This window comes from Oxyura jamaicensis, chromosome Z (genome assembly GCF_011077185.1).
Source record: "Oxyura jamaicensis isolate SHBP4307 breed ruddy duck chromosome Z, BPBGC_Ojam_1.0, whole genome shotgun sequence".
Taxonomy (NCBI): Eukaryota; Metazoa; Chordata; class Aves; order Anseriformes; family Anatidae; genus Oxyura; species Oxyura jamaicensis.
This window is the reverse complement of record NC_048926.1, coordinates 37417823-37442901: the sequence shown is the minus strand read 5'-3', so window position 1 is coordinate 37442901 and position 25079 is coordinate 37417823. Positions and strand designations below refer to the sequence as shown.

At 36.4% G+C, this 25079-nt stretch overlaps 1 protein-coding gene and 1 long non-coding RNA gene across 3 annotated transcripts in view; one reads left to right on the top strand and one right to left on the bottom strand.

Moving 5' to 3' along the window:
• The window catches only part of LOC118155839 (proprotein convertase subtilisin/kexin type 5-like), a 197337-nt gene that overhangs the window by 136583 nt on the left and 35675 nt on the right, over positions 1-25079 (top strand). Inside the window, exons 9-10 of the mRNA XM_035309402.1 lie at positions 715-815; positions 13000-13103. Coding sequence (XP_035165293.1) covers positions 715-815; positions 13000-13103 — 205 coding nt within the window. The remainder of the gene's footprint in view (positions 1-714; positions 816-12999; positions 13104-25079) is intronic.
• Positions 14331-25079, bottom strand: part of LOC118155840 — a 39683-nt gene continuing 28934 nt past the window's right edge. The window contains exons 3-5 of one of the 2 annotated variants that reach the window (XR_004746041.1): positions 19329-19547; positions 18457-18624; positions 14331-14568 (exon numbers count right to left, since the gene is read on the bottom strand). This is a non-coding gene — a long non-coding RNA (uncharacterized LOC118155840). The remainder of the gene's footprint in view (positions 14569-18456; positions 18625-19328; positions 19548-25079) is intronic. The other variant, XR_004746040.1, reaches the window with a different exon arrangement.

Genomic DNA, 25079 nt, shown 5'->3' with positions numbered 1-25079 from the left:
AGCAATTTAAAGCCACAAATAATTAATTTGCTGGTGGTCTCTGGGCCTAATTTGTGATTACATCAGGACTTTCAGATGAATTGCTGCTTAATTTCATGTGAATTATTGCATAAATCATGAAAAAAAACAGACCATGGGTTAAACATAGTACTTTACATGAGCAGAACGGTATACTGTTCTAACACATACTTCCAGTGTGACATCAAGCAACCCAGATAACACCTCAGTTTTGTAGTCTCTAAATGGGCATAACCACACTGTCATTGGAAGACTGTGAGCTTTGGTTTGGTCCTGTTTGTAAAGCACTTTGAGATTCTTGGATGGGAAGTGCTCTGTAAGTGCAAAGAAGGGCAGAGTTCTAACTGTGCTATAGTAAAACCCTTGGCGTTTTTCTAATTTGCATGTCTTTTTGTTGATCATGCTGTGAAAAATAAAATATAAAATAAAACAAAATAAAATAAAATAAAATAAAATAAAATAAGATACTAACTTGCATTTTCAGTGCAATATAGTAACAGTTCTCCAAATTCACAAAGGACTTCAAGCTCAGATTAGAATGTAGAAATCTAAGGTCATGTATTCAGAAAACATTTTTCTTTCATTGCAATGAAAGAAGGTAATACCGTCCACGTACATACAACTCATTTGAGCAAATTAAGTCTGTTCTGATTTCTGAAGCTATGTTCTAAATTTCACACATTCAATTTCTTCCAGATCACCACAGACCTGAGGCAGCGTTGCACAGACAGCCATACTGGAACCTCAGCCTCTGCACCTATGGCTGCAGGCATCATTGCACTGGCACTGGAAGCAAAGTAAGATCTGAGTTATACTCTGAAAAAAAAAATAATTAAAAAAAAATACAGATTGATCTTTCTCAGCACCTTTATCTAGGGATCTCAAAGTGCTTTAGAAACTCTGTTGTAGTAATTCGCAGTAACTTTCCAACAGCAGGAATAATCAGCATGCTCATTTCATATGCCAGAAAGCTAACACCATGGAAAAAACATGCAGACTACAAAGGGTGTTTAAATGGTGTTGAATGCAGGTAGTTTCCACTGAATGACCTTTGGTATCCTCACAATGCTTAACAGTACCCTCACTCTGCTGTCCATGTCCACTGTACTCTGCAGGCCCCTGTAGCTCACCTTCTTCATTCATCAGGTTTCTTTTAGCAGTGTCCATTCTTAAACAGCAAGGAGAGTATCAGGACTGTGCTAAGCTATGAGGTACATAAATTAATATTGTATGGAAAATAAAAATTCTTAACCTCTGTGTGCTGAAAAAGAAAAAAAAAAAAGTCTGTCTTTTCTGATGTTCTAAGTTCCAGAGATGTAAAAATCATGGATAGTGTGGTTCCACAGTCCTTCTACCATGAGCTCAGAAAACTTTCCATTCTATAAGCCTTTTCTGAACTGCAGGATTTTGTTCTTTGTGTTTAATATGTATCTTTAATGTGCTTTATGGAAAAGCCAAGAGACTGGAGATTTATCAGGTAGAACTACGTTTCAAAACCTTTTGTGTAACTGTGACTCCCTTGGATAATATTTCCAGGTTTAAGGTTTATGCTCCACCCCAAATCCTTCTTGAAATCAAATGGTTCTAAGTGCCACAAGATTGATCCTATTAAATTCTAAGGAAAAACAGTTTCCTTTGGGGGCAACCAGTTCCTTTCAAGGCAGTAAAAAATATTAGTAAAATGGTCATTTCAGATTGTATGTAATTCATAACAGCAGGATTATGCTTCCATTTTTAATGTTGCTTTTTCGAAGAAACCATAGACCAATACTCAGCACAGAATACTTTTCCACTCTTTAGTGTAGCACTTGTATCATTGCAATTAGATTTTCTTAATTCAATTGTTAGAAACAAAGCTATTTTGAAAAGTCAACATTATGTTATTAATTCGGAAAAAAAAATATTTTCAATCTCTTCCTATTCTCAGTTTTTAAATCCTTTTTTTTTTTTCTAAACAATCCGCACATGCAGTTAAAATTTCATGCACAAAAACTCCATTCTGCTGAAAGTTTTTATAATTACTTCTTAACAAATTAACATTCCTTGTAATTCTCAATTTGTATTTTACATAATATTTTGTGTTCATTTTCTAACAAATCATTGTTGTAATTGAAAGTCTCAAGGAATTATAGTATATAATACCTATAATTGAGCTATTTTTGTTGTGGTGTCCTAACACACACTGAGAAGCTTGCACTTTGCACTACTTTTTTTCTATAGAATCAGTACTTTGGTGATGATCAAAGGGAAATCCATGTTACTCCCTATGGACCAGTATCTTTTTTTTCCTGAGTTAATAAATGCTATGATAACAGGTACGTTAGGAACAAAGGCAAGACTGTATAATGGTTTCATATGTGGTGATGAAGATAAAATGTGCCAGTGAATGAAAATCATAATCACTTTTTGTATTTGTAGTACTCTGCTGCATGGTGCTAATGAGATTCAGGGTGAAAATGTATTGATTTTGCCTTCTTTCAGATTCTTATTTCCAAATCTTTGACTAAATGCAAGTGATATAAGTATTTGACTAAATGCAAGTGATATATATTAATAACAGGATAAATGTATAAATCTAGTTTCTACATTTGTGGAAACTTCACTAACTTTCTCTCACATGAGTACTTAACAACCAATTTTTTAAATGCAACCACCATTAAGAAGTGCAAAAAAAAAGGTGGGGGGGCAGGGCGAAGTGGGGGGCAGGGGCAGGGTTGCGGTTTAATTCCAGTTTCCATTATATTTTCTCCCATAAAATGAACTGAATTCATGTCTAGGACTGAGGGAACATTTGGTTTTGTGAAGCTATAGATTGTGAAATAAGGCCTTTATTACTTCAAGAGGATCATGTCATAATATATTCAATTTTAATGTCTGGGATTTGTTTCTATGAAATCTACACAGAGAATTTTAAGCAGTTTCTGAATGCTAATTTTTATTTATTTATCTGATCTTAAGATTAGGGTTGTATTTCTCTCCTGTGATATCTGCAGAGTTAGGTGATTCTAAGTAAATGCTAGGAACTGGTGGGAAAAAATAAATGAAAATATGAAAAAAATAATTTCCAAATCCATTTAAAGTATTTTCTCCAATATTTTTAAAATATGTAACATGTAAAGGGCATGTGATATTGTAGCCTAGCATAAGGGTTTACTGGGACTCGTCTGCATATAGATAGAGTTTTCATTTACATAGCTTCTTCCTCAAATTTCATATTAGAGCCTGTGTTACCATATTAGAGCCTGTGTTAAAAGCACAAGTGTTTATATGAGATTTTTTTAAAAAAGATTAGTTGAAAAGGGGTTTTGCAAGGTTAATGATACTCTTCTTACAGCAAGCTGTTCAAAAACTGGAGCAGTTAGTTCTGAACGCTTCTTGAATATGTCTGTAATAATGTATAGTTTTATTCCATTTTGTTCTGGAAAACACCACAAACTATATCGTGGAAGATTTTTAAGCCTACAAGGTTGTTTTTTTCCCAGAAGCCAAGTTTTGTTCCTGAGAGACATCAGGAGTCAACTAGAGCACTAGTCTGGCCTCGATATGAGCTAGATCAGCCAAGAAGTTGCTTCAGCTCACACGCAAAGGTATATTAAACCAATGGAAAATGAGCAAGGCAGATTTCTGCTCCAACCTGCCACTTGCTTTCTTTGATAAGCCCCATATGGAAGTATTGGCAAATAGCTGATGGAGGACTTCTTACCTTCTTACTGATCTGAACAATCCACGTAGTTGGCTTTTCCAACTGAAATCTGCTCCTGAGATCCTGGCAACAAATGGTTTTGGGAGGGTGGCCTGCTTATTTATGAATTGCATTGTTGGTCCCATATTTGAGTATCAAGTGGCATGTTTTCATTCAGGAACCAAAAAAGTATAACTGAGTTTGAGAGTGTTTCCTTGGAATCCTCAAGGTCATAATGCGGAAACTCAGATATGCAGTAACTATCACACAAAGAAAGTTCTCTCTTAATCCTTACATTCATTCTATGGTTTTCTTATGGTGTTCTACAGTTTTCTTATGGTATTTATTTTATCTGATCAATTTCCAGTGTATCTAGTACCCTGTTCAGGCTCAATGAGTAAAAGCTTGCTTTTATATTGCAATTCCTAGTCAGTATGTAATGCTGAATTTTGCAAGTTGTAAATGAGCAATTAGGGATGTAAAGCATAATGGATTTAGTCAACATTGGTAGCAATGTTATTACTAAAAATTACCTGGACAGGCTGGAGAAGTCGCCCATGTGAACAGCATGAGGTTCAATAAAGCCAAGTGCAAAGTGCTGCACCTGTGTTGGGGCAGTCCCAGTTATAAGCACAGACTGGGAGAAGAACTCATTGAGAGCAGCCCTGCAGAGAAGGATTTGGAGGTTCTGGTGGACAAAAAGCTCAACTTGAGCCAGAAGTCGAGCATCCTGGGCTGCATCCTGAGCTGCTTCAACAGAGGCGTGACCAGCAGGTTGATGGAGGTGATTGTCACCCTCTACTCTGCCCTCATGAGGTCCCACCTGGAGTGGGTTGGATGGGGCCCTGGGCAACCTGATATGTGGCATCCCTGTCCATGGCAGAGGGGTTGGAACTAGATGATCTTTAAGGTCCCTTCCAACCAAAGCCATTCTTTGATCCTATGATTCTATGATCCTATGATATAAACTATTTGTGTTGCATAGTACCATCTACTGTTGATATCAGAAATACTCTCTCTCACTGAAGAAGGGGCTGAATTAGGGATTTGTGTGAATCAGTCAGGAAGATAATATGACACGTTGATTCCATTAGGGATTGTGCCATGTTCCTGTGGAAAAGCCAAATAATAATAATAAAAAAACATAAGTAGCTTCAGCACTGCCAAAAAAAAACAAACCATTATACATCCCCAAGTAAACCGAATGTACCACTGCCTAAAAGCCAATGCATGTTTTCTGGTACATGATAAATAAACTGCAGTTATGTGAGTAAGAAATTGCACCTGAAATGCAAGTATTAATCTGTTTTATTTTTTACATTTTCTCAGTGGTGTAGATCTGGAGGGATTCTGTGCCTTCTCCCATGGTTCTCTTCATATAGCCTATATATTTCATTTGTCTTTAGTTGTATGAAGCCAAGGCTAGAACAAGGCAGGGTTGGGAACAGATAAAGATTTTCAGTGAATTCTGATGCCACTGATCGATTCAGAAAAGTGATACTGCACTTTATTCTTCTAAAAGTAAGGTAAAACTGAGTATAATCACTAAGATGAAAAGAAAATGGCATTCACATTGCAGCATTCAGGAGTGCCAGAGAAAGAGACTTTGGATTTCTGAAAACTGATCAGATACTTGCAGTACTTCCTATATTCATTAATTTTCTTTCAGACCACATCAGCAAAGGAGAAAAACAGTATAACATCTCAAGAAGTTCTGGGTAGAGAGAACATGTTTCTGTGTCATCAAAGTTATGAGGATTTTGTTCATAACTATAGTCAGAGGCTAAAGGTGATTCTGACAGTTGAGGCGAACTGTAGAAGTACTGTCAAGTGACCTGTATGTAGGATTCCCATGTAAGAGAAGAAGAAGTTATCATTTAAGTCCATCAGCCTTAGCTTCTCTGACTATCTGACTATTATACAAAGGAATGTTTGAGTGTGTAAGTTAGAAATCTTTTTGTGAATCTTTGCTTTTTTGGAGTAAATTTAAAGTAATGCTCTTAATGGTGAAGTATTTGAAAAATGTAAACTAAAATAAATGCTGTGGTTAGAGCCTGTGTTTCTCTTGAGCTTTAACCACATGTGCCACTTCTGCAATTCTAGTTATTATGTAAAGGTTGAATTGGAAGTATTTCCCTGAGTTCAGGTTGCCCAGAGTTTGCCATTTTAAGGTCCTGTTTTCACTTACATATAACTTTGCCAAAGAATAATTGTTTGGTCTGAAATTTTCCGAGTAACTTTCTTTAGAAAAAGTTTTAAGAAAATTCCATCCAGACATTTCTTAAACTGAGTCAATGTTAAAGCAAAAGTGTTTGTGATTATTTTTAAATTTTTCATTGAGTTTGACTGTCTACGCTTTGCAGTGACAGCTAGAAATAGACCAAGTGGATAGCCATTGTTCTGGTGCCAAGGCAATGCCTTTTGCTTTCATAAGCTTTTGAAAAATCTCAGTTGGCATGCTCTCTGTTTTAAGACTTTGGCAGCTCTGTTCCCTGTAGTTTCTTTTTTCACTAAGAGTTCCCCAGCCTCAGCTTAGGGTTGTCTCTGAAGTTGCTGTTTAGGCTGCTACTGGCCATCCAGATACTGATCAAGAGAGCAAGGAACCCTTCTGTTTTTTCCTGCCTGTGTCCTTACAGCAAAAGGAAAACATGGAAGATGGAAGAAGAACAAATTTGCTAGATTACAGTCTCCCTGCAGTCTTAAGAGATTTCTTCTCAGAAAGTCATAATTATCAACCTTTCAGTTGGGCCATTGATTGTTTTCTAGTTGGCACTTTTCTCTGTCTGGTAGAAACATGATACTCTCTGAAACTGTGAAGATGCTGCACTAATAGAAAGTGAATGTTATAAGGCCAGACATAAACAGATAAAGATGATCTTCTGAAGGCAAATGCCTCTACCTTGAAAATATCTTCAAAAAAGCTTTAGCTTTAAATGGAAACCTTCTCATGTAGAACTTGGGAGCATGAGATATTTAAGTGTAGTATATTTAAAATTACTGAAGATAGTTGCTGTTGAAATGGATAGATTAGGTGTGTCTTTCAACAATAAAACTTGGCAAATGTTAGGACACTTCAGAATGCAGTTGGTTTATATTATGTGTTTTTAATGAGTTTTAGTCAGCATTTAGTTTTCAGACATGCTTTGCTCTTCTTTGTCTAGTGCTTAAGTTAAGGTATTAATGGAAAAAGAGGAGGAATATGACAATTAATGTAAGACGGCTATTGACAGCAATTTTGACCCTAAAAAGGCATTTCCCGAAATTACAGTAACTGAACATTGCTTTATACAGAGATCTCTTCTGTATGCCATTTATGCTATTAATAATTGTTTAGACTTACGGTATTTTTGGTTGCCATTCATTTTTTTAAGGGAGTCTCATCTTTAGCCAGGCTTGAGTTTGTTCTGGCTTTCTTTCAGAGGGATTTCATTGGATGAAACTAAATGTGAATCAGAAATTAGTAGGAGAAATTATAAATATTTTATAGGCCATTCTGATACCCAGAAAGCAGCTGTAAGCAGAGAACTGACAGCTAACATCGCAGCAACCAAGTAAAAGAAAGTTTTGTTTGATATACTAATTCAATGAATGTTGGTTTACCAGGTCAGATAAAGAAAAGACTGCTAGAGCAGAAAATTTTTATATATTTACAGGCAGAGAAAGAGCTACATGCTGATCAGCAAACACATGATAACCGTTTCTCTTCTTGCAGACCCTTAATGGAATTATTTAGAGAGTACATGGTAATTAGAACCCCTGGGAGCGTCAGACATGTCCAAAGCATTTATTTTGTGTGTCCTGTGTATGTGCAACTGGATTGTTAAGCACTGAGCTCCATGTTTTTTATCTTCCAATTTTCAGGAATTAAATGGTTATGGTGTATACCATTTAGACACCTAAGCACGGGATAAGCACCACAATTAGAGGCAGTCTTCATGTCTCATCCATCTTAAAATTCTGTGTTGCAACTGGCATCTTCACACTCACACTTTGTGTGACCTGGAAAAGAGGAATGACTCCCATTACCACAGCTAATATTCCTGTCCATGGGCCTATAAATAGGAGTGATTAGGATGGGTAATACAGTTGTAGATATCATGAAACAATTTGGCTGATTTGTAAGTAATGGGAATGTGTGAATAAACCAGGAAAGTATTTCTTATGTTTTGTTTATAGATTTATCATAAGGCCCTTAAGGCTGGCATTATGCAAAAAAACATGATGAAAATGATTTCCTACTACTCTACAAGGTGTCTAGGGCACAGAGACTCTTTTTTGGGTGGTTTATAGCAGTAATTACCCATGTGTGTTCTGTCATAGTGAAGATTTCCAGAAAAGATTATCTGTTACCTATAAATTGAAAGATGATAATTTTTCTTAATCCACCCCATGATACAGTGTTTTTTTGTTTCTTTCTTTCTTTCTTTCTTTCGTTCTTTCTTTCTTTTCCTTGATTCTTTGGAAATAATAATGATTTAAAAATATATATATATATATTGTATTCTTCCAGCATTTCACCTAAGCCTCTGCTGTTTTGGCAAGAAATATCTTTTCTGGATAGGACACCTGTGTCACATTCAAAATTCAGGTTATTAAGATAATACAGCAATCATTATTCATCTTGCTAACTCTATCATATTGCTAAAAAGGCAAACAGCATCTACACCCCATTTCTATCAGCATTATGAGTGATATTTTTACTAATTACTATCTTGCACCAATTATTTATTCTGAACTGTTTTGGCACTGTGTCATTATGCAAAAAGATAGAGCCTGAATATTTTACTTTTTCCAGGATTAGTCCAATTGTCACTAGGGAGACTACTTGTGGAATGAAGAAATCAGATTTGTCCAAAAATGATGACCTACTATTTCTAAGCAGTTTGAATAATAATATTTGTTCCTGTTTAAAGATACAGTTAAATCTCAAATGAAAATTACTGTAACATAATGTGATTATATACTTGTCCTGTTTCATTTTTTTCCCATTTACCTTGTTTTATAAACATTTTGAGAAGCTTGAAAGAAAACGGCTGTACCTTAGAGTATAAATAGTCAGTTAAGGACACAACATTCATTATTTTTTGGCTGCTGTACAAGTACTTTTGTATGTAATTGTTCTCACTTCTGCTTATTCTGGTTTGATTTTGAGTATTGTCTGGTATGTGTAATCCCAAGGCAATTTCAGATGAGACATGATTTTTTTTTTTTCTGGAAGGAAATTGACCAGTTTTTGAAACCAGTCCACTATCAAGCAGAGTTAGTACTGTTCTCGTTCATGCATTTGTTCATTTCAAGATATTTAGTCATTAATTCTCATGAAATAAATCAAGTGGTAAATCTATTAACATCTGTGACATCTTGTCTGGATCTGGGGCCCACGTGGCTAGCAAGCAACTGTTTACTCACTTATCTTCAATTTTTGAAAAATCTGTGATTTTTCCAGATGTTACAAAATTGGCTGCTAGACTGTCTTGTCAAAAAAAAAATAAAAAAATAAAAAAAATTAAGAAAAATCCCTCTTCTTTCTCCAAATGAACTGCTATTTTGACATCATTCCAATTTCTTTCTTCCTTTTTCTTTTGGTTGAAGTTTCTGAAAAAAAAAAAAAAAAAAAAAAGTCAAACAATTGCAGACCTATTTTGTTTCAAATGAAGTGTCAATTGTAGCAAAAAAACTTCTAACTGGCAATAGCTCAATTTTTAGTATAGTGAAGGTTCTGTAGTATGTTACAGAAATTGATTTGAATATTGTTCTTATGCTGTTAAATCTCCTTGATATACATATGCCCAAAATGTCATTCACTGAGAAGAAAACATAAAATTTTATGACTTTTACAATAATCAAATTATGTGGAAGTTGTACAACAGATAGACTGATTTGACTATGTATCTTGCTGTGTCCTGGAAATTGGAACTTTGGTCACAGGTTTTCTGCCACAGAAAATGTTACATAACTTTTTATGGTTACATGATTATGTAGATACAACAGTGAATGGCTCAGTTTTCAAGATTTGCCATGATTTATGTTTTTAAAAGTAAACCATAATTTTAAGATGTAATCTCATTTGCTGACTGAGCAAGCAATTCCAATTTGTGGAAGATTAATATCATCAAGTGAAGTCCACTGTAGCCTCAAACTGTTTGTCTGAAGACAGATGGATCCACCACCGCTAGCTTCACCATTCCTCTTTAAATAATCAGCTGAGGGTGCTCTATCTTGAATGTCTCCTTTTAAAGTTGAGAGCAGTATTTTAGTGCCTTATTTTTCACCAGTAGCATGGACAGTTTGCTTTATGGAACAACAGATTGTTTAGATTCCAGATTATAAAGAATGCAGCTCATGGGGTTCCTGGAGGTCTTCCTGATGGCCTGAAACATGTTTTTCTAAGACTTTACACAGCCTCCTAGTGAAATTCCTGAGCTGGTACAAAATCATATTGACTCTTTTTCTTGCAGCATGTTACGTGACTGTCCAAGCACACCCTATCTTACAAACCCTGAATGCTCATTACATTCCATGACTTTTTTTTTCTTTGCATTCATTCTTACCAGTTCAGCTGAATAAACAACTACAGCCATCTAGTCCAACTGTCTATCGTGAGAAATTCTACTAAAAAAAAAAAGTAAATAAATCTGCATCTATGAGCATATTAATGTTTTAGTGAATGCTTAGGGCCAGAAGGCATCAGCTGTTTTTAAAAACAACAGAATAATTTAAGCACAGAAATACACTTGCGTCTTGTATAAATAAATAAATAAATAAATAAATAAATAAAAAGAGAGAATTTAAATGATGATGAATTACTACAGCTTTGAAGAAATTACAGACAAATCTGTCTACAGTCAATAAGAGATTCATTTAAAAATCATCATCCATCTTTAGATTATTCCATCTCTTTCCTCTTTTAGTAACAAGCATAAAAAGGACTTTCTGTGTTGACTCTAGAAAAACACTGTGGTGTCCCTTCTGTAAACAGAAAGGTGTTAGTTTACATCAGCATACCCATGGTTTACACACACACACTGGGAAATATCCTGTAATAGAAGAGATATACCCAGAAATAAAATCATATTACTGCAAATTAAACAAGAAAAAAAAAAAAAGTATGGTTAAATGATTTTGTGCCTGTCTTTGGATTACTCCTTACAACTTTGAATAAAAGAAGTTTGACATTTTTAGACAATTTCAACTTGTTTTCAGCTTTATAAATTATAAGACAGGTGGAACTTAGAATGTGTAAGAATGAGTTCTGTGTGTGTGAATGGCCTTCATATCCCAAGTTTTTATCTATTATACATAGTTATGGACCATGGTTCTGAAAGGTAATTGATTTTCATTTTCAGCAGTTCTACCCAGAATGGTAAACTCCCAGTAGTTAGTACACATCAATATATGTCTGTACGTGGATAGGATAGGTGCTAGTTTTTCTATAAACACGTATTCTGCAGGTTTGCAGTAACTTCCGTTTCCCTACTACCTTCTGCTAAAGGTACAGCTTGTTGAAGCTGAAATATATCACCTGAAAACCTAAATGGATGCAGTCTGGATGAAAATTAAGTACACATTTTTTAATAGATTATCACATATATTCACTGATTGCTTCTTAATAGCTTGACTTCAGCTCACATGATAAGCAAGTTTCTACTTTTATAGTTAAGTGCCATACTGCATTGATTACTCAAGTATTTTGAAAAGAGTATTATTTTGAGATAACAAGTACAGGAATATGTGAAACAGTGTGAATGGTATGACAACCCACACAACATTCATTTATGTACCTCAGATGGAGAGTTGAGTGAGTTTTTTCTGTGTATTTCAATACAGAAGAATCAAATATTTCTGCATATTTGTTGTTACCCCGTGTTTGCTTTCCGAAGTAATCTGTCATTGAAATTTCTAGGAATTCAACTATGTGTTGGTATAAAAGTATAGGGTAACTCCATGTGATAGGAATGTCCTACCTACCCCAAAAAGTGGCCCACTCAGAATCACTCATAGGTTGAGCTTTCCCACACTCATTTGACTCTTCCTTTTTTCTAGCTTCTACCTACAAGTGCAAGCAGAGAACAAGCATTCCTCATCGAGCCTTAAATATAAGTGCTGAGAATAAGTCACTTGTCTGCCAGGCTGGGTCACTTCTTGTAACACAGTGTATGTTAAGGAACTGAGGTTTCCCCAGGTTTTCCATGACTGCCTAGTGCTGGACATTGTAGACAGCCAGTACTGGGTCTTCATCAAAACTTCATTCTGGTCTGTCTTCATTATTACAACTGAATGGAGTTGTGCCAATGAGTAAGGGTAAATAATGATTCTCTGAGAATGATACTTGACTAGTGTTCTGTGCTGCAGTACTTTCTCTCTCTTCGTTCTTTAATTACTCACTTTTTCATTCTCTCTACTTAACCACGTTTTTAAATGGAATACTATTCTTATTATGTCTGAGATAAAAACAGAAATGAGAAGAAAGAAAAAATACCCATATGATGCCCATGCTCCTTTAAATGATCTCCTAAGAGAAGAAATACTCCTTCAGGTGGTTCTAAGAGCAACAAGAACACTACACTCCCTATAGATTTCATCCATTCATACAAGATAAATAGATATTAGCTTCATAATGAGAATGCAGATGGCATCTTCTTTCACCATTGCAGTGGTCAGGTTATTAAGAGTGTGTTACAGGAATACAACTCTGTCATCAGGCACTTGCTCTATAGCTATTTAGAGACTGTGCTGTTTGTTTGGTCATCTTTGAAGAGTACCCATGGAGCCTCACTGAATACCAAGACCAGGCAAATAACAGTCAAATGAATGACAACATGACAACAGAGCATGTGAAATAGTTTCAGTCAGAGCTGCAAGTCTAAGGAAACTGACAGCTTGAGCACACAGTTGTTAAGATTTAGTAAAGCTTTTCAGTAAGCCAACTTTTTTTTTTTTTCCTTTACACTAGCCAAGGTACATAACAACATACAGTGGTGGTTGGTGGTCATACAAATTAAGTCTGGGTGAAATGTACTCCTTCATCTTCCCTTACTTAGCAAAACACTAGAAGTTTGTGCAATAGAGTATCATATATCTTTATAGTCTGCTTAATGCAAGCCTCCTAGCTGTATAAATAATTTCGTGTAGTAATTCTGTAAGATTAGGAAATGCTATTTTGAATGGAGAAAAAGAGAACAGGGAAGAGAAGTGAGGGTTGTTTTGGTTTTGGATATTTTTTAGCTTTCGTGACTCATATTCCTCCATTCCAATAAAATATATCTAATCTGTTACTTTATATTTCCCCTTTTTTCTAGTCCATTTCTGACATGGAGAGACATACAACATATTATTGTCAGGACTTCTCGTGCAGGACATCTGAATGCTAACGACTGGAAAACCAATGCAGCTGGTTATAAGGGTGAGAACTTTCTTCTTTGCCATCAGAGACATATCTTATTTGACATTTATGAAGAAGAACCAATTCCAAGTAATTTGTTGTGTTGTGCATAGCTTTGAGACTTTACAGGCTCATGCTTAGGGGTCCTGTCTTCTCTTTTATAAAGGAAAGCTCTTAAAGTTACAAAAATAAAAAATGGCAGCTACAAAATACATTGGCCATATCCTATTAGTCCCTTTCAGCCCTATTTTGCGCACTGCTAAGAGAAAATTTAGTAAATCAGGTGTTTTAAAATTTTTCCTCATATAGGCAGCATTCTGATAAGATAAAGTAAAGCTACAGCAGTTACTGGATGCAGACTGTGTTCTCATTTAGGATTGTTTACAATTTTAAAATGGCAAAATAGTATTAAATGATCTGATTAAAAATGGCGAAACACTATTTTTAAGTTTCTGATTTATATTATTCACTCTACATTATTTATATTTAAATTTTTTATCTGATTTAGGATAATATCAAAAGCAGAACTATTAGTACTTGTAACTCGACAAAAATCATACTCTTCAATCGCAGAATCATAGAACTGTAGAATCATAGAACTGTAGAATCATAGAATTATAGAATGGTTTGGGCTGGAAGGCACCTTTAAAGATCGTCTAGTTCCAATCTTCCCTGCCATGGGCAGGGACACCTCCCACTAGATCAGGTTGCTCAAAGCCCCATCCAACCTGGCCTCAAACATTTCCAGGGATGGGGCATCCACAGCTTCTTTGGGCAACCTCTTCCATTATCTAACCATCCTCAGAGTAAAGAATTCTTTCCTTTCATCTAATCTGAAGCTACTTTCTTTTTTGTTTGTCCCATTACTACACATGCTAGTAAAGAGTGCCTCACAGTCTTTCCCACAGGCCCCCTTTAAGTACTGGAAGGGCACTATCGGGTCCTCCCGACACCTTCTTTTCTGCAGACTGAACAACCCCAACTCTGAGTGTCTCTTCACAGGAGATGTTCTCCATCTCTCTGATCAACTTTGTGCCCCTCCTCTGGACCTGCTCTTACAAGTCCATGTCTCTCTTATACTGGGAGTCCCACAGCTGAATGCACTACTCTAGGTGGGTTCTCAGAATAGTGGTGTAGAGGTGGAGAATTGCCTCGTTTGACCTGCTGGCCACTCTTCTTTTGATGTAGTCAAGGATAGGACTGGCTTTCTCGGTTGATCAACTAAATAATAAATACATTTGCAAGATGGATTAAAACTGGCCATTTAATCTATCCAGTGTTGTATTTCAACATGCATTGGCTTCTGATTTCCATTCACTAAATTCCTACTGCTTTCAGTCTGGATTGTTAAAAAAAAAAAAACAACAACAACAACCAGAAGGGCTTATTACTGGTTCTTTTTTATGAGAATTCCACCCAAGACAGCAGTACTTCTTTTAAGATGAATAGAAGTCTTGAGATTTGAACTGTTTTGTGCTAGGATCTCCTGAGGGGAAAAAAAAAAAAAAAAAAAAAAAAAGTACCAAACAAGAACCATCTAATCTTTACCCTGGTTTCACTTTAAAGCTGAAGCCTAGCATTAGTCTATTCCAGAACAAGTCACTGCTACCATGGAGCATCCTTAATATATTCTGACCTATGACATTTCTTCTGCATCAGTAATAGGAACCAATAAACAAAAACAAAAACAAACAAACAAAAGAAGCTTTCATTTTTGGATCCAAACCAGGCTCTAACTAAAGAAGATAGTTTTAAAAATGGGTATTTGACTCCAGCCCCCTCACCATGTAAAGGTTCTGACATTCAAGAGCCTGCTTTTGTCCCATTTACAACAAGCTCATGCCCACATGCAGAAATGCATACAGTGAGAAATAGATACTTCCTTAATTGCAATAACATTACATTTGTTATTGTGAAACATATCCCAGGATTTAAAAAGTTTTGGCAGGACTTTGTGACTGTATTATCATTTTGTTGGAACTATCTGAAATTCAAACAATGCTTTTCAAGTAGCATAAAATAGAGTGTTTTTTCCCCCAGCTCACTTCCAAAATTCTATATTTTTATATTTTTCCACTTGTTGCCCAAGAGAGCCAAATACCCTGTAAGGCATTTCGCAGCAGCTGTCACTTATTAGCTAAGGAGAAGTCACACTAATGCACCAGCAGTAGCAGCACTGGCAGCAGGGTTTGCACTCTTACACCACTAGCGCCTGCTTATTCTGAATCCTTGGATCCACACATTTTTCTATGTATTGTAGCAGATAAATTGTGAGGAAAAGGGCTGAAAAAGTTTTCTGCTCCACTTTTGCAAAATCATGAACATAGATAAGCTCAAATGGGTGACTGGGACTCAGGAAATACAACTTGACCCGGCAGAGCTCTGCTGTAGACTCCATGGTGGAATTGAAAAAGAAGAAGACAAACTAAGTGCCTCGACCTCTGTGGAGCTCAGGAATCAACTTTAACCCAAATAAAAGCACTAGTTTTAACTGAATTATTTTGGCAACTTAGGCTGAGCAAATGGTTCCAATAAAATCCAGCTCTCTTTAAACCTCTGTTGCTTTTGGAAGAAGGAGAAGCAAAAGATTTAGATTAAATCACAACATCCAAACCTGAACTCAAAAGGGGGTTTGCACACCGCTGCTGGCAAGGCTGAAACAGTTTTTCTACTATTGCACGTGGCAATATTTAGTATAATATTACACTATTATCCTTCACTGTTGCCAAGAGTAACAATTAAAGTATGGTTTTTCATAGATGAATTGCTCTGATCAGACTGAGTTCCTTAAGGAATTGTATCATAATTTTGTTGATGGCAAGATCCATATTTCTTCCAGGGCATATTCTTAACAAGAGAAGGGGTGGAAGATTTTTTTCTAAATTAACTAAAGCAAAGGCAGTCACAAGAAACAATCTGCCTTTCTTCTATGCATCTGGAAAAGAAAGAAAAAAAAATGAAGAGAAAGAGAGGGACAGGCTTGCTCCTTTAGAAAGAAGAGCTGAAAGGGTAAAAACAACAAAAACTTGGAAGAACCTCTCAACAAAGGGTCAGCAAGAGCTGGTAGTTGAAAGTGGGTCAGCATGCTTTTCAGTGGGCTGTTTTGCTAGGCTGCATGGCAACACTGTCCCTCACTGTAGTCCCTTGCAGTGTTTCTCCATTGCAGAACACACAGAAGGAGCAATCATTATTGGTTGCAAGATCTCTGTTTTTTTATGTCTTACATTCATAAAAAGATTAATTAATGAAAAGCACTTGAGCCAGCCAGTTGATCTGCTAAAGCAATGCCCATTATTTGTTTAGTTTTCTGGCAAGTAAACAGTATTCATTAAATGCATGTCAACAGAATTAAGCCAGAAATGTGTAAGAATTTTTTCTTGGTAATTTTTTTGTTATTGTTTTGCTGCCAACATGCATGCATCTTTACTCAGGAACCTATTAGCTAGCAGTCTCAAGAAGAAAGACTTAGATACTTATTTTGGAGTATTCTCTGGTCTAGTCAGTTGTATGTAATATTTGTCACTAGATAGAGATACATAATGGTCCATTTAACTTGAAAATCAAATTTATTTTTTATAACTAAAACAGTTAATTAACTGGTTATATTGGAAAATACTAGAGAGCATCTGTTTTTGTGAAGATACCAAAATAGTTGGTCTGGTTTTGCTATGGCACGTCGGTATGCAAAGGCTCCTTGTTGTGTCTATTGTTTGGTCAACAACAGAGCATGCAAATGCATTCATAAAAAGGGAATGCTATGTTAATGCCAACTTGTCTCTAGGTTGAAAGATACAGAATGAAACACTGCAATTCTATGAACAATGATCAAATCATCCGAACAATTCTTTATATGTAAGCGAAGCTCCAAATACTGACAAATACTGTCTCTGAGGAAGCAGACCATTTGGAGTGAAGGAATAGCACTAATTTGCAGGGAGATTTTTAGAGAACATCCTTCACTCTTCTTGGCTCTAAAGTATGGATAATAACATTTCAGTACAATGAAATAAAATGCTACTGAAAGATAAAGAAAAATCAAAACTCTAGACCGCCCTTTTTTTATTTATTTTTATTTTTATTTTATTTTATTTTGGGCCATTCCCCAGCCCAGTGGAGGTACTCTCCTACAGAAACTGAGTTATCTCCTGTGCCAGGGAGTGACAGACTAGCAGAGGCAAGTCTTATCCATTTAGATTAACCAAAGGTTCTGCTGCTTTAGGAAATAAGTGGTCACTTAATGGTCACTTAATGGTTTAATATAACTGTTTAATTATAAATTTTAATAAAACTAGTCATCATTCTTGCTGTGAGCAGGGCACTACCAGTTCTGGGAATGAGGAAGAGATGAGACTGTCTGTGTTCCTATGACTAGCCAGATTTAAATTGTTGTAGGGTGATGAGTAACCAAGCTGAAATTCAGATTTGTGTGAGAAAGTCTTCACAACACCATGCATATTTCAGAGAAGACAAGCTATTCATAAATACCCTGCTGCATATTTTAAATATTTTTAAAATTATATTTTGAAATCATTGTTAGAAGCTGGCTTAAGACTTTGAAAAACAGAAAACATTTTATGAGCTGGTATGTCAACCAATTAAAGTTGTTCATCTATCAAAAGGCCTTCAGTCTTACAGCTGCCAGCTGACATTTACATATGGCATTAGTAGCCAATATCAACTCCTACCCAGCCATAACACCCATGCACATGGTGCATGGTGCATGGAGCATGCAGAACATGGGCTTTGAGTTTGGCTGTTGTAAGAGCCCAGTTTGGGGTAGTTTGGCAATCTGACAACAAAGACATGAAATTGCATTGGTCGTACTTTGTATGAATGAAGAAGACTATATCCTATGCAAGCTAGACTAATGATTTCTTTTTTTTTTTTTTAATTTTTAAAAAGATAAAGATGATATTTTCAGGCTGACAGCTTAGGATGCTGTCAGTAAATTACCTGCTCAACCTGTTGAGGAGCTTGGGCAAATGAAAACTCTCTCACATGTGATATGTTTCTCTTGCTCTCCCAAGGCTCTGTTGGCTCAAGGCACTTGCTTCCTCACCAGGAACACCCTTAGCACCTTGTCTTCTGACCACATACTGCTCTCCAGGGGCCCATGGCTTCATTGCCAAGCCACGACACAGATGTATTTCTGCAACTATCCACCACACAGGGAATCCCGCTAAGTCAGATTTTGCATTCAAATGCATTAATTTTTGAAAAAAAGCTCCAGCTCAGTAGTACCGTTCTCTAAACTACTAGTGTAAATACAATATCAGAAGAACCTGACACCTAGAGTCCTATTTACCAGTCATTAAGACACAGGATTTTAATATTGTTGAAATTATATTTAAATGGAAACAAAGATAAAACATACCATTTACAAAGGGTTCCACAAACCAGAATCTTGAATAGGCAGCTGAGAGCAAGAGTTCTGGAAAAGCAAATGTATGTTCGGAAAGAAAACACAGCTGTATCTTAAATGTACATGAGCAAGTCTTCAGCAAAGGTAGATGAAGAGTGTGAGAGGAAGGCTAGCACTCACCTACATAGACAAACATTAGTATTGCATTAGTTGAACTGTTCACATTCATTTGAATGCTTTTTGCCATGCTTGGAGGTTGTTTGTAGTCAGGACACCATTTAGTTTCACATCAGGGAATTAAAATTAATAGCTAGTCTAACAGCAAGCAGAAGTGTCACCCAAGCAGACAGAATATGCATGACTGAAAAAGGTCTGTGCCCTCAGGAATCCCACAGCCATCTTTAAATATCACAGGAATCATGAGGTCAATACCATAAAGTTTATCATGACTTCTAACAAAGACCATTGCTGCAGTTAGAGAAGATACGGGGTGGTGGGATTTGGAAATGAAGATGGTTGAGGAAAAAGAACATAAAAACATGCTTTTTTTTTTTTTTTTTTTTTTTTTTTTAGCAGCAAGTTTAAAAGGATTCATGCTTTTTATTTTATGGTCACTGCAACTTTTAATGATGGCTTTTGTTTCCTTTCCACATGTAACAGTTCAGCTGGCAGCTCCAAATAATGTTTTTGAAAACGTAATATTAAAATTGCATTAGGAATGTTTCAGTATTTCATATGTTAAACCCAAACAAATAGCAGTGTATCCAAACTGTGCTGGTCTTGAGTGAGACCTAAAAGACCTCTTTGGGATTTGGGGAAGGAAGTTGGAAAATATATTGGATTCTGCAGCCTCGGTCATGGTTGTTGAATATATTCTTTTTTACCTAGCACAAAGTGAGATCCACCCAATGTTGCTTTCAGTTGAAAGATGTGTAAGATCAGAAATACATCTGTATAGTTCCAGAGATGGAGAACTACAAAGTAGGAGAGGGAATCTCTGAGAGAAGCCAGGGTGGTGTCATTACTTCTCCCAGCCTCAAACTCTTCATTGTCAAAGCTTCTCATTACTCATCTACTCTGAAGCACTCTGTTCCCTGCTGGCTCTGAAAAGCAAGGAAAGGAACTGTGAATTTAAAATAGAATATAATCAGAAACTTCAGGCCTGTGCTGGGATACATAAAGAAAAAGTAGATTGACATTTTGTGTTACAGTTGGTTGCTTTCCTGGAATCATATATCGTGAGTCCAATTTACACCTATTTTAAAATGTAAATGAAATGGTTCTAAAACAGGAATAACAGCAGGCAAAAGGCAAAATTAGGCTTAAAAATTCTATTATAATAGCACTCAGAATTGTCACCAATCCATGATCGGCTCAATAGGCAAAGAATTTTAAAAGATAGTACCTCTGCTGAACAACTGACAGACTCGATGTCCATCTGTCCTAGATACAAAACTATGTACAATTACTATACTCTGCAACTCCTAATATTCCAGACATTGCAAAGTGGACTGTCAGCACTAACAGGATGTATACCATGGGAATTATAACTTTTGATGTTATTATCTTTCAGCAAGCCCAACTCAGACATTTAGCAAAACTCTGAAAAGTTTTGGGGGACAGGGAGGTAGGGAGAATAGAGTAACAAAGTCTTCCCCTGTGGACTCATAACCTAAGAGTCTACCACTTAATTTGAAGTATAGATTTTCATTTTACAGTCCTAAGAAAGAAAAGCCAGGACCTATGGATTTAATACATGAATGATAAACTGATACAATTCTTCAGAGTAGAACACTGATATACAATGAATACTGCATTTTAAAAGAAAACCCCTAAAAGTTATATGCAGTTGCATGAACCATTTACATGCTAATTTTTGAAGCACAACATTTGTGAGGATGTCCCAGGTAATAGTCTAGCTGTACTTGTATTACATCCATGGCAATGGTAAGCATCTTATGCATGGGGTAGTTCTATCTTTAACAGCACTTGTCTTTGGGATCACCAAAGCTCTTCATTGCTGTTGCATTGCTTCAGTGTTCTGCTATAACTATAAAACTGGCAGTTGTTTATTATCAGAGTGTCTCTACTTCAGTGGGCCAAGGATTCAGGCTGGTTAGGAAGCAGTTCACACCATCTGCTACCTGGTCTTTTAAGCATCTAGAGCATCTTAGTAGAATCTGAACATGTAGTATTAATAGGGAAAAATGCATGTTACCGTAGGACAACTGAGATCAGTTAGATGTCTGAAGCTGTGTGTAATTACAGCATTTTTTTCTCTGGAAAAATCAGCTCATCAGTGTTGCTTTTAACTCAACAGATACAGAAATTCACCCACAAGGTCTATTACCAGTGCTACTGATCCAGCAATGTGCATAAAATTGGCTTAATGTTTAACTTCCTTTTCCTTTGGGTTATTGATCAGAACCTACCACATATTTCTATGGGGACCATGTGAAGTCTTCTTAGCAAATTAGTATTTTCGCTGCTTTGGGGTGAAGTTAGTGTTGTTCAAGTTAGAAAAATCATCGTCATTGTTATTAAATAATTTGCAATATACGTCAATAAAACTCCGCACATTTGTATGTGTCCTTCCTCTGCTGAAATCTGCTGCAGCCCTATGCTTAGTCAGGAATGAGTTTGAGTCTATATGTCCCTCTGGAGCACCAATACTTCAGAACAGACACAGCCACTGTGCAAGACAGAACAAGGACGATGTTCTGCACCATGTGTCTGATACACCTGGCAGCACAGAATTGCTGTCTTTGTGTCTCCTGCTAACAGTCTGTCAGCATTTCCTCTTACAGTCTCTTTACCTCATCTGTCATCATCTGTTCTGACATTAGCCTAGCATAGTGGCTCTTACCAAAATGTGTTTTTATTGTTTGATAGAGTAAAATGACATTTGGCTGCTTTTATTAAGTTATTGGGGAATCCTAAATGTACCTCTGAGGGTAAATTTGCTCCTAATGAAGGAAACTAATACATTTGCTTAAAAAGTATTCCATGGTGCAATCCCAAACTAACTTGTTTAGTTTAAAGAAAACTTGCAAGCTGCCATGTTTTGCAAATGGATCTTTGTGCCTTTCAGAAGAAAACACAATATAAAAAAAGACTATCACTGAGTTAGAAAGATATATTTTCTTTTACTTTAAGTGGTCCCTAGCCAACTTTATTTCATCAAACTTTTTTTCCCCCTTCTAAATGCACATAATCCTTAGATTTATTCTATTCACATAAGCTGGCACATTTTAGGCAATATAAATGAATGTCTTCAGTAGAAGCTTTATGATTTATGATCAAATGCCGATCGGAGAAGAAGCAACTTGTCTGTCTTAGCCATCACCAGCCAGCAATAATCAGTCTTCCTCTTCTGTCACAACCCTGCTCCTTTAGAGGCAGAGAATTAAACCAGTCTTCCTGGTCACTCTGCTGAGGTTTTCAGCAAAGTACACAGGTATTTTGACACTTGGGAAAATGTCTCCATGTGCAGTAGATACCATGTGCTCTGAGGACAACATTAACATGATCTAACCATATCTACGCAAGCTCTGAGAAGTGAATCAGATACTTGCCTGGGCTTTGCTGTATGCAGGGGAGAACCTGGCAGGGCCATGCTGGGTACACAGGGGTGCTCAGTGCTGCAGATAAATACTGCCAAAGTGTGATTACTAATGTGATCTTAGATATAATTCCTTGATGCTTTAAGGTTGTGTATTTTAGGTCTGGTTTTTGTGTCAGCCGTCTTAGCAGGTGATGTACTGTCAGATTTTGCATACAGAAACAAAGGTACACTGGCTGCAGGAGGTTTAGCTTTTACTAGCTGTTCCACTAGTGCTCCTGGAAGGTCCATAATTTACTTATCAGTGAATAGGAGCTTTCAATCCGACAGAAAACCTGTAAAATGTAGAGGACTGATTGTGATGATTTTTGTTGTTGTTGTTGTTGTTTGTTTGTTTGCTTGTTTGTTTGTTTTGGTGGGGTGGCAAATCAATTGTCAAGTTGATCCACAGTTACTCTATTTTTGGAGGGATCATTTGTACTGATACAAAAATCAGTAATTGATGTGAACACAACTAGGAGATTAATCAACATATTCTGCTATCCTCTGTCTAGAAACAGACTCCTCAGTTTCTCATTGTGCATCTTTGTAGCTGCTACTTTTAAGACAAATTTATTGGACAATTTTCTGTCCTTTAAATCCTCTTGTAGTGTGATGGTAAGATTAAGAACTCAGTTTTCTTCCATCCCTGCCGAGTCTTTAAAGATACCTGGACTTAAGGGAATCATATGGGAAGGAGGGACTAGGTTGTTATTTGTTTTGTCCTTAAGTAGAAAAATTTGAAGTTTGGTTCTCTATAAAATATAAAATTTCAAATCTTGTACTTAATGTAAAAAGCGTGAGGGATTTGATTTTATAACAGAGTAACAAAGAATGTTCTTGCACTTTTGTGTTATTGGCTTGCAAAACAGGTGTGTGTTTCAGAAATCATATCCAGTTATCGCAGATTACTGGTTATAGGCTGCCACAAAACAGGGAAATTAGAGTTAAGGATATGGCTGAAACAAGATGAATTCTCATTCAAGATCAATGCTCTCTTAGTTAATTCAAGACAAAACAAAGTGAAAATAGTTTAAGCATTGTCCCATTGTAGTATTTCTCTTTGTCCATTAGTTTTATTCAGACTCTCTTTTCTGCTTGCAATGTGAAGCTTTCTAATATATTAAGCCAACAACAGAAACTTAAAGTAGTAAGAATTAAAGCTTTATATCTGCAAATAAACTATCAAACATAAAAGACATACTAGCATATGTTGACTTGAAGTATTTATATGATGAAAGTAACATAAGAGTCTCACATCTTCTAGTCTTGCTAAGCAACATGTAAGAAAATCAAAGTGCAAGGGGCATTTTAGACTCTTATTTTGCGGCCTTTTTTTTTTTTTTGAATGAGTCTGAAGCAAGATCCTAAGGTAGCATAAATGAACAGACCATAATTTACATACCAAACAGCTAACTAGCTTAGGACAGCTGCATATCCTCATTTGAAAAACTGAAGTTATGGACATTTTGGAATCATTAAGTACTTGATGTGTGTGTACAAAATGCTTATATTTCTGATGCTGCTTTCATGGTATAGAACATTAAAGGACAAAATTATAGTGGTGAGAAAATATTCTAAAGTGTTTTTCATCAGATGAGCAAAATAGCAAGGAAGGCTTAGCATCTAAGCTGCTGATGAGACATCTTGATGACAGGCAATGAAACTCCAGCCTAACAAATCAAGTTAAGCTACACCGAAGCACTGGAAGTGCTATATTATCAGTGTCTGGGCCCAGGTTTCCTGGAGTCTGCGTGATGCTGTTATGATTTATCAGCTCCAGCCATTCATATTTCTCTCAGTCGAGTCAGGTGGGATATACATTTTGCCTTTATATTTGGGAGTAGCTTTGCATCTTCTTTGTACATAAATAAGAAAGTTATTGAATTTTCAATAGCAGGTTCAGACAAAAACAAAGGGATTATGAAAAGCTGGGGAAGTCTATCCAGCAGCTGCACAGGTGTTGGTTTCATGCTGCACTAATAGAAGAACTGCTATAGGGATAAATAAATGGACTTTAGCTCTGGGAAATGTTATTTTCTGTAATGATAAGAAGAGTAAAGAGATCAGCTAAAACTCAATATTTACTTTGTGTTCCAGGAGTTTCTCTGAAACTAGTCCTGCATCTGTAAAGCTCTGTGCATGACTGTGATTTTGCAAAAATAGAAATAGGTCAGTTTGCATTGCTGTGTGAGTAGAGAGAGGATTCAAGAATAGTTCTGCCCATCAATACCTTGAGCACCAGGAGATCACAGTTCTCAGCCCTCAAGTTCAACAAGAGAAACAAGCTGATTCTTAACCACTAGCTTACATTACATCAGTTTCACATTCCAATTCCATCTCTGAAAGCAAAATATCTTCTTGAAGAACAGCTCTGTACCCCCTCTAACATGGTCAATGATTCCTAGCAACAATCAAGCCTAGTACTAAATCACAGCAGTGATAATGTAGAGCACTTAAGTGCAAGGTCCTGGGGCGATTTGCTCTTGCAGTCACCTTATCTCATTCTACAGTCATCAATACCTTTCAAATACGCTTTCCTATCAGTGTGAATAGAAGTGAGCTCAGTAACATTTGCATACAAATCAATGGCTGTTCCAGTTGCTTACCAGAAGACATTTATGGCCCTTTGTAGACCATCAAGGTCATTTTTTCCCTCTGGGAGAGGTACCCTGGCATTGAGTTCACAGCAGTACCATCACATACACAGATGAAGGGGTGCAATTTGAAGGCAGTAGGAGACAAAATCTGCTTTTTTCTCCAAGACACAGGGGATCAGCTACTTTTCTTAACTCTGTGATGGTTTCTTAAATTGCTGTTATTTAGTCTTTGAAAATGATGGGCCTCTCCTGGTACCTGCAGCTGCTAACCAACCCACTGGATCAAGGGCTTTGAAGTGCAAATGTTGCAGACAGACAAATGTTAGCTGTCTGGAAGCTTCTGCAATGGAAGGCTTTAGGAGGACCCCTGACTGTCAGGATGTTTTGATTTGAATTGGAAGGCTTTCAAGAAAAAAAAAAAAAAAAAAAAAAAA